Below are 16,950 nucleotides of genomic sequence, written 5' to 3'. Positions count from 1 at the left end.
GGAATTTTCTACATAATTTTACATAATTCTACATAATTTTGCCAGGAAAAACCCTTTTGTTGCCGTGTTGTTCTTTTACGTGCGCTAAGTGCCTGCTGCGCACGGGACCTCGGTTTATCGTCTCACCTGAATGACTAGCGTCCAGACCGCCACTCAAGGTCTAGTGGAGGGGGAGGTGGGGGGGATATCGGCGGCTGAGCCGTGATTCGAACCAGCGCGCTCAGATTCTCTCGCTTCCAAGGCGGAAGGTGGTGGTGGTGGTAGTGGTGATGGTGATGATGATGATGATGATGATAATGATGACGGTGATGATGATGATGATGATGATGACGGTGATGATGATAATGATGATGATGATGACGGTGATGATGATGACGATGATAATGATGATGACGGTGATGATGATGATGATGACGATGATGATGATGACGGTGATGATGATGATGACAATAATGATGATGATAATGATGATGATGATGATGACGGTGATGATGATGATGATGATGACGGTGATGATGATGATGATGACGATGACGATGATGACGGTGATGATGATGATGACAATAATGATGATGATAATGATGATGATGATGATGACGGTGATGATGATGATGATGATGACGGTGATGATGATGATGACAATGATGACGATGATGATGATGATGATGATGATGATAATAATAATGATGATAATAATGATGATGATGATGATGATGATGATGATGATGAACATACCACGGTCCTCATACTGGAAGGCAGAGTCTTCAGAATTACAGACACCACATCTGCAACCACTCGCCGTCACTGGAAAACACACACGCACAGCCCCGCACACATATGTGCAGTGTGTCAAGAAAAAGCATCCAACAAAAAAAACAAAAAAAAACAAAAAAAAACACCTACGAATAATTGCAACGAAAACATCGATAAACAAATAAAGATATACATCAATAGATAATTACCAAGTCAACTGACCAAATAAGAATACATTAATTTTAATCAATAAACTGTTAAATGAAGAACTAACTGTTCACCAGATTTCTCTCTCCAAGTTAGTTGGCTGTGTGTCAAAGCTTGGATCACGAAGCGAATGGTTCTCCTGTTCTGCGAAGTTTTCTGTCCGTCCATCGCCTCCACAGTTTTCTGCCCCCCCCCCCCCCCCCCGGCCGCCGCCCGCTCCCCTCTCCCCCCCACTCTCCCCCTCCCTCCCTGTCTCCCTCTCTCAACAGTTCTTCGGGGGAATGTTTGGGCAAGGTCACTGGATATTGTCGTGTGACATTACCAAGGTTTTTGTTTGTTTGTTTGTTTCTCAACTCATGTCAGCAGATCTATGCCAACTATGCTAACGTCCATATTCTAAATATATTTCTGTTTAATAATTGCGATGTAATAATTAATTGCAATGTTTTTTAAAAGCGAATATGTGAAATGCTTTTATTTGAGAACATATGTTTATTACTCTTGTTTAATCAAGTAATCCGCGTGTGTGGGGTGGGTGAGGGGGGGGGGGGCAGGGGGTGCGGGTGTGTGCTGATTATCTGGTTGCAGTTTTCCGCAATTTATCTTTATTCTTATCTTATCTGTCTATTATAATCAATGTGCAGTATAGTAGGCTATGTTTATAATTATATTCAAATAATGTTTCTTAATTCTTTCTGTTTTTACATTAAGAATACTAGTTATTACCTGCAGTGTGTGGATGTATGTATGAAACGGTGTATGTGATATATATATATATTTTTTTTTTTACATTTGTATTTTCGTAATATTCGTAAAAGCTGTTGTTGACTTTTACAGTTATGGTCCCCATGTTGTTTACTTGTCTATGTTGTGATAATGCACCTGACCAAATTTCTCCAGCTGGAGATAATAAAGTTATTCTTATCTTATCTTATCTTATCTCTATATTCTGGTTCAGTATACTAGTGTTTGCTTCGCGGTGGTAAGAACTGGGTACGATCCTCGGTTGCCTTGTGAATGCCTTACTTTTCTATCACTTGCTTTCTAAAATCGGAGAGAGGAGCGAGAGGGTGAGGTGAAACGGAAATAGAGAGAGAGAGAGAGAGAGAGAGAGAGAGAGTGAATGAATGAATGGTTTATTCATTTATAGGCCATTGCCCCTTGTGAAAGGGTGTCACAAATTCTTCATAGACATAGCATCTTGCATTGAAAGACAGACAGAGAGAGACAGAGAGAGAGAAAGAGAGAGAGAGACAGAGAGAGAGAGAGAGAGAGAGAGAGACAGAGAGAGAGAGAGAGAGACAGAGAGAGAGAGAAAGAGAGAGACAGACAGAGAGAGAGAGAGAGAAGAGACGGAACGTTAAGAAAAAGAAAAAAAACGCCAGAAAAAAACAACAACAAAAAACAACGTCGAACGTAAAACAAAAAAGATAAGAGAGAGAGAGAGACAGAGACAGAGACAGAGAGAGACAAAGAGAGACACAGAGACCGAGAGAGAGAAAGAAACAGAGAGAGACATAGAGACAGAGAGAGAAACACAGAGAGACAGGGAGAGACAGAGAGAGACAAAGAGACAGAAAGACAGAGAGAGAGAGAGACAGACAGAGAGAGACACAGAGAAACAGAGAGACAGATACAGAGACATAGAGAGACAGAGACAGAAAGAGAGACAGAGACACAGAGAGAGACAGAGACTGAGAGAGAGAGAGAGACTAAGAGAGAAAGACAGAGACAGAGAGACAGATGACTGAGAGAGACAGAGGCACAGAGAGAGAGAGACAGACAGACAGACAGAGAGGGAGAAAGGGACAGAGACTGAAAGAGATACAGAGAGGGAGAGAGAGAGAGACTGAGAGGGAGAGAGAGACTGAGAGAGAGAGACAGAGAGGTAGAGAGAGACAGAGATAGAGAGGGGGGAGAGACAGAGAGAGACAGAGACAGCGAGAGACAGAGAGAGAGACAGAGAGAGAGACAGAGAGAGAGAGACAGAGAGAGTGACAGAGACAGACACAGAGAGACAGACAGACAGACAGACACACACACACACACACACACACACGCACACACACACACAGACGCAGAGAGAGAGAGGGAAAGACAAAGAAAGAGAAAGAAACATTGAGGCATAGACAGGCAGACAGACAGACAGACAGACAGAGACAGACAAGAAGACAGGTAGAGACAGATAGAGGTAGTAACCGACAGAGAGAGAGGTATGAGGATTTGGACAGACAGACAGACTGGGAGAGAGAGAGAGAGAGAGAGAGAGAGAGAGAGAGAGAGAGACAGAGGCAGAGAGACAGAGACAGCGAGAGAGACAGACAGACAGACAGACAGAAAGACAGAGGCAGAGAGAGAGAGCGACACAGAGAGAGAGACAGAGAGAGAGAGAGAGAGAGAGAGAGAGAGAGACAAAGAGACAAAGAAAAAGAGAGACAGACATAGACACAGACAGAGAGTGACAGAGAGAGAGACAGAGAGAGACAGAGAAATAGACACACACACACACACACACACACACACACACACACACACACACAGAGAAAGACAGAGAGAGGGAGAGACAAAGAAAGAGAAAGAGACATTGAGGCAGAGAGAGAGAGAGAGAGAGGCAGAGGCAGACAGACAGGTAGAGACAGGGGTAGAAACAGGCACACAGAGACGTTTGAGGATTTGGACAGGCAGACGGACAGAGACAGACAGACAGACAGAGACAGACAGGTAGAGGCAGAAACAGGCACAGAGAGAGGTATGAGGATTTGGACAGACAGACAGACGGACAGACAGACAGAGAGAGACAGAGACAGACAGACTGGAAGACAGGTAGAGGCAGACAGAGGTCGAAAGACAAAGTGGTATGAGGATTTGGACAGACAGACAAACGGACAGACAGACAAACAGGGGGCTCTAAGAGAGAGAGAGAGAAAGGAGAGAGAAAGAGACAAGGAGTGACAAAGAGAGAGAGACAGAGAGAGAGAGTGACAGAGAGAGACAGAGAAAGACACACACACAGAGAGACAGACAGACAGAGAGAGGAAGAGACAAAGAAAGAGACATTGAGTCACAGAGAGAGGGGCAGAGACAGAGACAGGCTGACAGACGGACAGACACAGAGACAGACAGACAGAGACAGACAGGAAGACAGGTAGAGACAGATAGAGGCAGAAACAGGCACAGAGAGAGGTATGAGGATTTGGACAGACAGACGGACAGACAGACAGAGAGAGACAGAGACAGACAGACTGGAAGACAGGTAGAGGCAGACAGAGGTCGAAAGACAAAGTGGTATGAGGATTTGGACAGACAGACAAACGGACAGACAGACAAACAGGGGGCTCTAAGAGAGAGAGAGAGACAGCGAGAGAGAGAGAGAGAGAGAGAGAGAGAGAGAGACAGAGAGAGAGAGAGAGACAGCGAGAGAGAGAGAGAGAGACAGCGAGAGGGAGAGAGAGACAGCGAGAGAGAGGGGGGGAGAGATAGAGACAAAGAGAGAGAGAGAAAGAGACAAGGAGTGACAAAGAGAGAGAGACAGAGAGAGAGAGTGACAGAGAGAGACAGAGAAAGAGACACACACACACACAGAGACAGACAGACAGAGAGAGGAAGAGACAAAGAAAGAGACATTGAGGCAGAGAGAGAGGGGCAGAGACAGAGACAGACAGACAGACGGACAGACACAGAGAGACACACAGACAGACTGACAGGAAGACAGGCAGAGACAGACAGAGGAAGAAAGAGAGAGAGAGGGGGGGTATGAGGATTTGGACAGACAGACAGACGGACAGACAGACAGACAGACGGACAGACAGTCCAAGAAAAGCATTACAGACCTGGCTTGCGAGCGGCAGGTACTTGTTCAAAAGGACCTTTGGAATAATGAATGCATAATCAGAATGAATCAATCTGTTCAGATCTCAAAGAAATAATGCGCCTAAGAGTGAAAAGCCGTTAGAAAAAAAATGCGCTGCTTCAATTGCACAGCTATGGATAAAACTAAGAGGTAAACAGGAAAAAGAGGATTTACTGAGTTTATTCTTCTGGCATCTTCTACGAATCAGTCTGATGTGTTCTGTGTTTGATCCCAGGTTTTGGCGCACTGCTTGCGTTAGGGATGGCGGTCTTTCCATCTTCTGTGTCAGCATGTGTACAGACCTGCTGGCGCACCGCTTGCGTTAGGGATGGCGGTCTTTCCATCTTCTGTGTCAGCATGTGTACAGACCTGCTGGCGCACGTCTTGCGTTAGGGATGGCGGTCTTTCCATCTTCTGTGTCAGCATGTGTACAGACCTGCTGGCGGACCTCTTCCGTTAGGGATGGCGGTCTTTCGATCTTCTGTGTCAGCATGTGTACAGACCTGCTGGCGCACGTCTTGCGTTAGGGATGGCGGTCTTTCCATCTTCTGTGTCAGCATGTGTACAGACCTGCTGGCGTACGTCTTGCGTTAGGGATGGCGGTCTTTCCATCTTCTGTGTCAGCATGTGTACACACCTGCTGGCGCACGGCTTGCGTTAGGGATGGCGGTCTTTCCATCTTCTGTGTCAGCATGTGTACAGACCTGCTGGCGCACGTCTTGCGTTAGGGATGGCGGTCTTTCCATCTTCTGTGTCAGCATGTTTACACACCTGCTGGCGCCCGAACCCCCTTCGGGTGTTATCGCATGCAGAAGATTTTAGATACGCACGTTAATTAAAGATCGTACAATCAATGTCAGCGTTCGGTGGATTATGGAAACGGGAACAAAGCCAGCGTGCACGCCCTCGGAAATAGAGTATGTCCTCCTATTAGATACTAGAGGGCAAAATATAGATAAATAAATCAATTACATTAATAAATTAATTACATTAAAAAAACAAACAAACAAACAAACATTCAGTCTATTGTGCCAGTGTATTGCGCTTAGAGCTTGGTTTCTGTCAGAAGTGCTCATCCTATCATCATCATCATCACCATCATCACCATCATCATCATCATCATCATCATCATCACCATCATCATCATCACCATCATCATCATCATCATCATCACCATCATCATCATCATCACCATCACCATCATCACCATCATCATCATCATCATCACCATCATCATCATCATCATCACCATCACCATCATCATCATCATCATCACCATCACCATCATCATCATCATCATCACCATCATCATCATCATCATCATCATCATCGCCATCATCATCACCATCATCATCATCACCATCACCATCATCACCATCATCATCATCACCATCATCATCATCATCATCACCATCATCATCACCATCATCATCATCACCATCATCATCATCACCATCATCATCACCATCATCACCATCATCATCACCATCATCATCATCATCATCATCACCATCATCATCATCAATGTGCTAATGAAGCCGAACTAGTTCGCACTGATTACGTTGTGGTCCACAGTCTGCTGTTTATCTTACAAGTGATATCAATGTAACTGACCTCTTTCACCGCCATGTTTCTATGTGAAAAACGCTCCCAAGTGTCCAATGTTTTAGAAACAATCCTCTCTATCACAGGCTTCAGTTTATGTCAAAACGTTACAATGCACTTGTTTACTTCAAGCTTCAAACTCCGGTCAGAAGGCAAAGGCTAGTCATTGTTCTGTTGGTGGGGAAACTGGCTGCGGCCGTCAAGTTTTGTTACAATCTTTAAGTTTGACATGACCCTTGGATCTAAGTCGTCTATGGCGTTGCACTGTACAGTCAACAAAAGTTGCCTATGGCGGTGAAAGGGTTCAGATGGAATCAAAAGCAGGCTGGACTCCAACTGAAGGTCTGCCTATTACCTCTGCTAGGCTACCCAACATGCCAAGAACAGTCTACACACACTGCACAGCTTTCTACTGTGTAAATTTCGTTCAGGAAAACGGCAAATGTTCAAGAACTTTTAGAGAGTCCTCAAGCGGTCAATAAAGAAAAGATCACTGAACACAACAACAAAAGAAACAGTCAATGAAAAAACCTTCATCTATGAACATTCAGAAAACGCTGCTTACTAATCGCATTCCCTTGCGAACACAAGACGGTGGTAATTAAAATAGAGATCTGATACGGCTGCATCTTCAACCGAAGTCATAATTTCCCAATGGCTACGTCCTTCTTTAAAAATGTTCTTTTATGCAGCAGTAAGACGTAATTTAGCTTCATGACGTCAAAACCAGAAAATACGTGTTGCTTGCTTCAGGCTGTACAATTCGTGTTAAACACACACACATACACACTCCTTGTGTTTGTTTATCCAAGAGTCCAATAGCTTATTTCTTGCAGGTATTTTGTCACATCCACTGTTTTTGTTGATGACGTTTGGTCAGTTAATTGGATTCTGTTACTGTGTTTGTATCCCCAGATTTCCTTGTCACTTCTCAATTTCTCCTTCCTGTCACATTTCTGATTGTGTAGATTTCGAGTGCGCATATTTTTTTCCCATCGAAACTCACTTTTGTGAATAAATGTTAAATAACTGATAACCCCCACCCCCAACACAAACGCACGCATGCACATTCATCTCCCCCCCCCCCCCCCCCCCCGCACCCCTCTCTCTCTCTTTATCCCTATGTTACTATAGGGAATATAGATCAATATAGGGAGGAGACAACATTTTTGGTTCTCATCTCATCTATCCCTTGACCCGTGGGTGGGTCGTTGGGGCACCATGGATGACTGCCTGGTCAGCTCGCGCCACCTGCCTCGGTCCTCAGCGGCCCTTTGAGTTGTGGCAAATGGCAGGCCCGTCCACTCTTTGATGTTGTCCTCCCACCGCTTTTTGGTTAAAAAGGCATATATTAGCTTATGATTATATCATTTGAAAATGCCCGCGCGCGCGTGTGTGTGTGTGTGTGTGTAATATCAAATATATTTTCTGGGAAAATTCTTCTTGGAGAGAGAATCTTTCTGCAAGAATGTCAACATTGCTTTGAGAGATAGTTTTCAAAATCTATGGAGACATGCTCTAGAGGCGAGTAGTAAATGTTTGTTTTGTCGAAATTTCAAAAGTGGATTTGGTAGAGAAAAATATATATGTCAAATGCCTGATAATTACGTTATCAGCTTCTTCAGATTTCGAAGTAGTAATCATAAGCTGGAAATAGAAACAGGGAGACACAAAGGCATACCACGAGAGTTACGGCTTTGTAAGGTTTGTAACATGTCTGTGATTGGTGATGAGTTTCATTTTATAATGGAATGTCCCAATTATGATCAGTTACGAAATAGAAATGTTCCTAAAAAATATTTGTCTCCAAAATCGGTTTTTGATTTTTGTAATATGTTAAAAGGAGGCCAAAAAAGTCATTTTAGCTGTAAGTAAGATGACTAGATTTGCAAATGTTACTTTTGGAGTTAAAAGACATTTGTGTTTTCTCAACTTTTATGTGACATTGTTGTGTATTTGGAAATGTTTGTTCTGGGCATGAAAAGATTATTTTGCAGTAATCCTCCATACTCCAATAGGAGTGAAAGGATAATTAAAACTTGAAACTTGAAACTTGTGTGTGTTGAGTGTGTGTGTGTGTGTTTATATACCTACTTCAGATAATATTTACATTTTACTATCAAACTGATTTTTGTCCACATATTTTTGCTAATTACAACCCTTTAGATGCTCTGGGTTCTTTTACGTGCGCAAATTGCAGGCTCCATTCCACTGGACCATCGCTCAAAAATCGAGGGAGGCTGTGCAGACCGGAGGTTGATTCAGATTGTGAAAAAAAAACAATATTAGAACGCATTTGCACACACACACACACACACACACACACACACACACACACACACACACCTGCAGAGAAATAAGCGAAAATCGAAGATTGTCATGTCATATTTATAAAGCAATCGTTGACTATACTTCCGCTTTCAACTTGAAACAACAACAGCAACAACAACCAAAACGACAGAAACCCCTACCACCCGCACAAACCATCTTCCCACCACAACACACACACACACACACACACACACACACACACACGTGGATACTCTTCAGTGGTAAGAACTGTATCCCTTCTCAGAGGCAACGGAATATACGATGCCGACGTTAACAGAACACGCCTCTAAGTCTGCTCTCGATTTGTTCCAGAAATAACAGAACAGCGTCGGGATTTTTGCTTTGTCTATACACTACCGGCTCTTCTCCCATATGAGGACACACACCGACAGATAAGCCTGCCTGCCTACTCATCCGTCGGACCGACGGGAGGGGGGGGGGGGGGGCCTGGGGGGCACGTGCGCACGAGTGGAAAGCAGGCCAAAAGCAAACAAAGGGACTGCCTTTCTTGACCCCTGTTGGACGTGTGACGGCAGATGAGGAGGGCGACTGCAGCGGCCACCACAACACAGCCCACGACGATCCCCGCAATGACACCTGTCACCACGATGACACACTGACACCTGTCATCACGGTGACACACTGACACCTGTCATCACGGTGACACACTGACACCACTATGACGCGCTGACACCTGTCACCACAATGCCACACTGACACCTGTCACCACACTGACACATGTCACCACAATGACACGTGTCACCTCAATGACACACTGACACATGCCACCACAACGACACACTGACACCTATCACCACAATGACACATGCCACCATGCGGACACATGTCACTACACTGACACATGTCACCATACTGACACGTGTCACCACACTGACACCGGTCACCACAACGACACACTGACAACACACTGACACCTGTCAGAACTAACACACACTGACACTTGTCACCATACTGACACTGGTCACCACAACGACACACTGACAACACACTGACACCTGTCAGAACAATGACACACTGACACTTGTCACGACGATAACACTTGTCATCGCAATTACACTTTTCACCACAATGACACACTGACACGTGTCACCACAATGACACACTGACACGTGTCACCACAATGACACACTGACACATGGCACAACATGACAACTGTCACCAGAATGAGACGTATGTCAGCACAATGACATCCGTCTCCACAGTGACACACTGACACATGTGATCACGATGACGTATGTCAACACAATGACACCTGGCACCAATAGTGACACACTGGCACCATAAAGACACAGTCATGCATGTCGTCACAATGACACAGTCACACTTGTCAACACAATGACACAGTCGCACTTGGCACCACAATGACATCTGTCACCACAAAGGCACACTGACACTTGTCACACGATGACATGTCACTACAATGACACCTGTCACCATGATGACACAGTGTCATATGTCATCACAATGACTCAGTGACACCTGACACCATGGTGGCATCTGACATCACAATGACACCTGTCATCACAACCACACCTATAACCGCAATGACACCTTCACCACAATAGCACATGTCGCTGCAATGACACCTGTCACCACAGTGATACACGTCACCACAATGAACCCCCCCCCCCCCCCCCCCCCCCCGCCAAAAACCAACCAAAAAAAAAAAAAAAAAAAAATCTTCCTGAACCGAATGTGACAATGTGTGTGTGAAGTGAGCACTGTTTAAAGATCGTCGCCGAGTTTCGCGGCATGTCAATACAGACTCTGACACTGGTTGCACGGCTGCCCCTTTATCTGCTTGTGACAGGAAGGTTCGACTGCCCTTGTCCAGAACTATACGTGGTGATCACCACCAGGTACAGCAGCTGGGAAAGACAGTGTGAATGGAATTGTTCTCTCTCTCTCTGAGTGAGTGAGTGAGAGATATGTATTTTTATGATGATGGTCCGTTGATTAGTATTATAAATAGTAGTAGTAGTAGTGGTGGTAGTGGTAGTAGTAGTATTTACCATTGTTATTATTGTTATGTCTTATCGTTACTGTTTTTGTTGTCACAAGAACAGATTGGAAGACTAGGCAATGCCTAAAATCTTTATCCTTGGGTAATAAAGTTTTTGAATCTTGAATCTTTGAATCTTGAATCTCTGTCTCTCTCTCTCTCACACACAGAGCAAGAGAGAGAGAGAGAGAGAGACAGACAGACAGACAGACAGAGACAGAGACACACACACACACAAAGAGAGAGAATGGTTATCGAAATTGAAATCGAAATCGAAGTACTTTTTGATAATACATTTATTGAGTGAAAGGAATAAATCCTACCCTCACTGAGAGAGAGGGGGGGGGGGAGAAAGAGGGAGAGAGATAGTGAGAGTGAGAGAGACAGAGGAGAGAGAGAGAGAGGGGGGGAAGAGGGGGAGAGGTAGAGAAAGAGAGAGTGAGAGAGAAAGTGAGAGAGAAAGAGAGAGAGAGTGGAACAGAAAAAAAACAGTGAGATAGTGATTGGGTGAGCAATCGTGAGAGAGATGGGGGAGGGAGGTAGAGACAGAGAGAGGTACTGACGGAGGGGGGTAAAGAAAGAAAGCAGATTCAAAATTACAAAGCATTAGCGATGTCTTTACATGTTCATTGATTAAAAGCAGAGATATGATACATCTAAAAAATAAAAAAATAATAATAATAATAACCAACATACACACGTTCGGTTTTACTCAACCATCAAAATAATCAAAGTATAAAAAGGAAAAAGTCCAAGAGTTGTACAAACTGTTCCACCCAGTTCCTGTTCATTGTCTGTGAGCACACAAAAACATGTGCGTCACAGTCCATGAATGTGAAGGAATAACAAAATAAAGTGTTCTTGCTGCTCTCACACCCAGTCACACCGTGGATCAAGGCAAGACGAGTACTTTGGGGCCAACATATGATTACATTGATCATTTCTTTTTCAAAACCCATCAACACAACAACGTTAACTTTTTTATGGTAACATCTACATGATCCACAACTTCTTCAACAGTACTGGATGATACACAAGATTTATCAAAGATTAAACGAATTACTGTCACAGTTTCTTTGATCCCAACTGGTGAAGTTCTTGAAGAATATCCCACTGGTTGGAGCCATGAGAAAAACAGGTCAATGAAAGTTACAGTTCTGATTCACAACACGGACGAAGCAATCACACATTGTCCCACGTGTTCAGGACAAGATGAAACAGTCAGTGAAAGTCACAGCTTCACAACACTGATGAACCGTTTATAAATCATCACACCGTTTCCTCGACTGCACAACATAATTTCTTCCACATTCAGCAACAACAATAATGATAACAATAAAAACAACAACAATAACAACAACAACTCCAATAATAATGATAACAATAATAATGATAATTTTTACAATTTCTTCAAAATTGCCCAAATCAGTTACAACACAATGGATGACTTCATCACATCCTCAACATTTTTGTTAGGATACGGATGGCCTACAGCGCTATTCTCGTCGCAAACATACTGTGGAGAAACCGACGCGCAATGCTCAACTTGTTTCTCAACACAAACCTAGCTGAAATAAAGAAAGCCTCAGTAATAACCGGGATAAACATCCGCACGGTCCTGAGTCTGCTTTCTGTCCATCTCTCTCAAAACCGCCAACCGCCATCCACAACAACGCTGCCTTTCGCCAGCAGTCACCATCTGAAAGGAAGATAACTCTGCATACTAACTGAACATGGTCAAAACAGAGTTACGTCTTGTAACCTTCAGATCTCTTTATATTATATGATCATTGTTGAGTTATCAGCGCCTACACCAGTTTCGTTTTGGTTCGGATAACTCGTAATAAGTTCCCCCATCACTTATTGTATAAACTCACTCACACTTAAATAGCTATGTGTACAGAATACCTCAATCACAATAAACAAGGTTGATATAATGGACAACTTTTCTTCTTTTTCTTTATCTACAACAAGTGACACATATAACTGGCTGATCAAGAACCCACTGATGATTTTAAAGTCGTATATTCTGCAGTCATAGTGCACATAAACCAAACTATGAACTTGTGTCTCTGGCATACTGATCAATACACGCCAAAAATAACTGACATAATCCACAAAAATAGTGCATTGCGCAGTGAATTAGTCCTAGTTTGGCTGTGACGATCATGTTCAGAACAAGGAGAAAGAGAACAAGGAGAATTTGTGTGGAGGAGGAGGAGAAGGAGGAGGAGGAGGAGAAGGAGGAGGAGGAGGAGGAGGAGGAGATAATGATCTGTATGACTGCTGACTGCATTACTGCTGTTTTTGGTGAAGTAACACAAACAGAGTTGACTTTTTCGGGGACTTTTCTTTCTGGTAAAATATCCATTTAAATGCTGCACAACTATCCGCCATTACAATAACACCACACACACACACACACACTCGCAAACACGTGCACACACACATACATGCGCGCGCGCGCACACACACACACACACATGGAATCACACACGGACACACATTCACATATGGCCACACATGTGGACACACAGATTTCTCCAGCAAGTCCAGTTCAAGGTTTGAGGCTGTAGCAGACCACCACACCCGAAATCCAAGCCACCACCATCTGCCCGTCATCCGTCACCCCCACAGCCTGAGGACTGTCATTTCCTCTTCTGCCATCCTGTTCAGTCAGCAGTGTCCGCCACTCGCCTGACATCATGCTGTACAGCAGTACTTTGTTCTCTTTCCTGTCTGCCACGAACACGTTTGATCCGCTGGGATCCGTTGTTATGTTGCATGGCAACTTCAGGTCTGGGTGGTACAGGGCGGGGTGGGGTGTACCCGAGGTCACGTCCACCCGGTGAATCAGCCCATTAATGTCCGACACCAGTACCTCACGGTTCCGGATGTGGAGAAACCTGGGGCATCGGAGATGAGGCAGGGTCTGTGTGTCTGCTACCGTCCACAGCACTTTGCCTTCCCTTGTGATGACGTCAATCACGGCAGGGCCAAGATCGTCCTCCTTGCTGATCACCACGAGGATGTCACCGTCACCGAATGACGTCACACCTAGGTATCGCCTTTCAGTCTTCACTTTTCCGACTTCATGCATTGCGTCACTCCCCACCTCCAGCAGGACGATGACGTCAGTGTTGGTGGCCACAGCGATAATGTTACGGTCATGGTCATACATGGCCAGATCATTGGGGTTGGCACTGAGAGGGAAGACAGAAAAAGCATGGGAGGACCTGTCCAGGGGCACGCATGTAATCTTGTGTGTGTCGGCAAGAACGATCAGCCTGTTCCTGGTGATGAGCAATGACCGAATGAGCCATCCTTCAACTTCAGGAACATCTATTTCAAAGGAACGTCGTGGAACTGCAGTCATCGGGTCAAAGGTCAACAAAGGTTCTGAAAAAGACAAAGTTCACAGATCACAGCTACTTTACTTGACCAGTGGTATATATGAACGAGGAAGGCAGATTAATGTACGGCAGAATACAAAAACACAACATGTGATTGAAACATATCAAATATTTAAAATACATGTTTACCAAGAATTAATCGTATTCTCATCATATTATGTATGGAGATCAAATAACCCAAACACGCACTACCCCCCTCCCTAACCACGCTATAATCTTCGTTCCATCATGTCCTTGACTGCTGTCACACACACACACACACATAGAGACAAACAGACACACAATAGCAGTCAAACAGATATGCACACAATTACACACGCACATACGCACTCACGTACGGATGAAAGCGCAATCAACACATATGCACACATACACCCCCCACACCCCCATCCCACATACATACATACACACACACACACACACATTGGCACATTGACACAGAGACACAAACAAATACAATGATGCATGCACAAACACGCATGCATGCACGTAAGCACACATGCACGCAATCACACACACACACACACACACACACACACACACACACACAGAGAAAGAGAGAGAGAGAGAGAAGCTGTAAGATTTAATGTTATCAATGTCAGCGAAAAGTCAAAGAGAAATTCACCACTTGTTGGTGTAATCTGCTGAGTACTGGTACTGCCTGCTTCAGAGGAATCTTCACCCTGGAAACAGTGAAAAACAAAAGCATGATGTTTTCCCGTGGTTTATTATCTTATTTGGCTGCTTGTCTGTCATAGAACAATGTCTAAAGTAATTAGATATATACCTAAAAGCACATATAATTATATCCAACATCAGTTTGTTTTAATGTGACATGTGCCTGTGGGTAAAATGTGAAATCGGCAAACCTCATCATCATCATCATGGCCTGGCTTCGCTGACGAAGATCTAGGAAGGGCGTTGTCCACGTCTGATGCAGGCACGCTCATGGCTGACAAGGCCAATGCGGGAAAAGCAGAGTCGGCCGCAGCGGTTGCAAGGGAAAGTCTGGTCTGGGTTCGCGGCTGCAGCGTCGTGGTTCTTCCTCCTTCTGCGTTTGTCCTCAAGGCTGGCCCTGCGGTTGTTTTCGAAGGAGGAGACAGCTTGGTGGATGGTGCGTCGCCAGGTCTCTCGATCAGCGGCTACTGCGGACCACTGGCGATGGTCAATGTGACAGGCACCGAGAGCTTTCTTCAAGGAGACTTTGTATCTCTTCTTGGGTGCTCCTCTGTCACGGTGACCAGTGGACAGTTCGCCATACAGCGCGATCTTGGGCAGGCGGTGGTCCTCCATCCTGGACACGTGCCCTGCCCAACGTAGCTGGGTCTTTAGCAGCACTGCCTCGATGCTGATAGTCTTTGCCTGCTCCAGGCACTGCATTAACCCCTTCCTCTCCTACTTCTCTTTCTACACTTTCTTTCTGTTGGTGTTACAGCCAGCTCCATTCTCCCTTCCCCACCACACCCTCCCCCCCTGCCATCGCCTCTTTGATCCCCTCTCCCACACAGGTGGAATGGACGCTGGTGCTGAAGGTTCTGTGACTTGGAAAGTTCTGACCTGATCTGAATGCTTTCCCTCCTGGTCACCTCCTGCTGATCTCCGTCACCATCCCCCATTACTCCCCCTGGCTGCTGACTGGGGGGTCATGGTTCAAACCCCATCAGAGCACTAGTTATCATTGAAGGATGTTTTGTCCCAGCCACCTTCTGCCCATCACTGAGCCAATGGGAACAACGGGGCCATGCGGACAGGTGTTGTCCACTTCAAGGGCGCCACGTTGTGAGTGTTGTTCGTATTTCCTGACTGATGTTATGTCTCTTGGGTCTGGTCTAAGGTAGGATACAATGAGGCAGGTGAGAATACTGACCTGTCATATGACCCAAAACTATGATGAATTCTATGTGACAAAAGAATTATCATCACCTACACAATCCACCATTTAAGTTCGTCTCAAAACCTTCAGTACCAGCAGGTTCATGGGGACTTGGGCTGGAGGGAGGTAGGGGAGGTTTCCACGTCAGAAAGGACACTGACACAGTCTGGCTCTGCAGCTAAGCCACTGTTGACGTCAGCAAGAGTCTGGGTGTGGCTGAGAGAGCAACACCACACTGAGGGCAAGGAAGAGGAAAATAACAGGAACGGTTCTGATGTGTAGATCACCTGCCTGGACCAGTGGGTATGTATACCTTGCTTGTTGATCAATAGACACCAGGGCTGATGGATTGAGAAGATACACGTGATATGTACCTGCAGTTCATATATATATCTATATCTTGATCTACATTAACATCTGAAATCTGGTCTAATGAAAATAAGTTGTTGTGATATAAACTGACCTACCTGTACTTCTGATACCTGGACAGGTGGATCCAAATCAGTTTGTTGCAAAACAGGTGTAGTCGACTCCCAATCCACTTCTGCCTGGAAATGCTCCGGGATGATCTCTTCCAGGATGGCCCTCTGAATGGCAGCCTTCTGTTCAGCTAAGGCGTCGACATCGTCGACAAAAACCGTTACGTCCATGCTGGTAATGGACACGTCGATCTGCCGCAGTCTGATCTGGAACTGCTGGTACAAACGCTTCAGGAGACTTTCTAGTTGAGACTGCTCCAGACCTGACCACACATGCTCCAGAAGTAGGTTGTGTTTTGCTGCCAGTTTGAAAACCAAGGTTTTAGCTTCTGTTTCCTTTCTCTTAACTTCGACGTGCTCCGTGGCTAACGAAGCTAACATATCACGTGTTTGTCTTTGAAGTTCAGCCAGCTCTT

The 16,950-nt window shown here is 44.9% G+C and overlaps 1 protein-coding gene across 1 annotated transcript in view; it reads right to left on the bottom strand.

The window, feature by feature from the left end:
* Window positions 1–11,087: 11,087 nt before the first annotated feature.
* The window catches only part of LOC143277732 (uncharacterized), an 8,397-nt gene continuing 2,534 nt past the window's right edge, over window positions 11,088–16,950 (bottom strand). The window contains exons 3-5 of the mRNA XM_076582630.1: window positions 16,523–16,950; window positions 14,808–14,865; window positions 11,088–14,168 (exon numbers count right to left, since the gene is read on the bottom strand). The exon at window positions 16,523–16,950 is cut by the window's right edge and continues 267 nt beyond it. Of these exons, the coding sequence (XP_076438745.1) occupies window positions 13,327–14,168; window positions 14,808–14,865; window positions 16,523–16,950 (1,328 nt within the window). The 3' untranslated portion in view covers window positions 11,088–13,326. The remainder of the gene's footprint in view (window positions 14,169–14,807; window positions 14,866–16,522) is intronic.

This window comes from Babylonia areolata, chromosome 35, assembly GCF_041734735.1.
Source record: "Babylonia areolata isolate BAREFJ2019XMU chromosome 35, ASM4173473v1, whole genome shotgun sequence".
Taxonomy (NCBI): domain Eukaryota; kingdom Metazoa; phylum Mollusca; class Gastropoda; order Neogastropoda; family Buccinidae; genus Babylonia; species Babylonia areolata.
The sequence above is the reverse complement of the archived record's forward strand: the minus strand, read 5'-3'. Positions and strand labels throughout refer to the sequence as shown.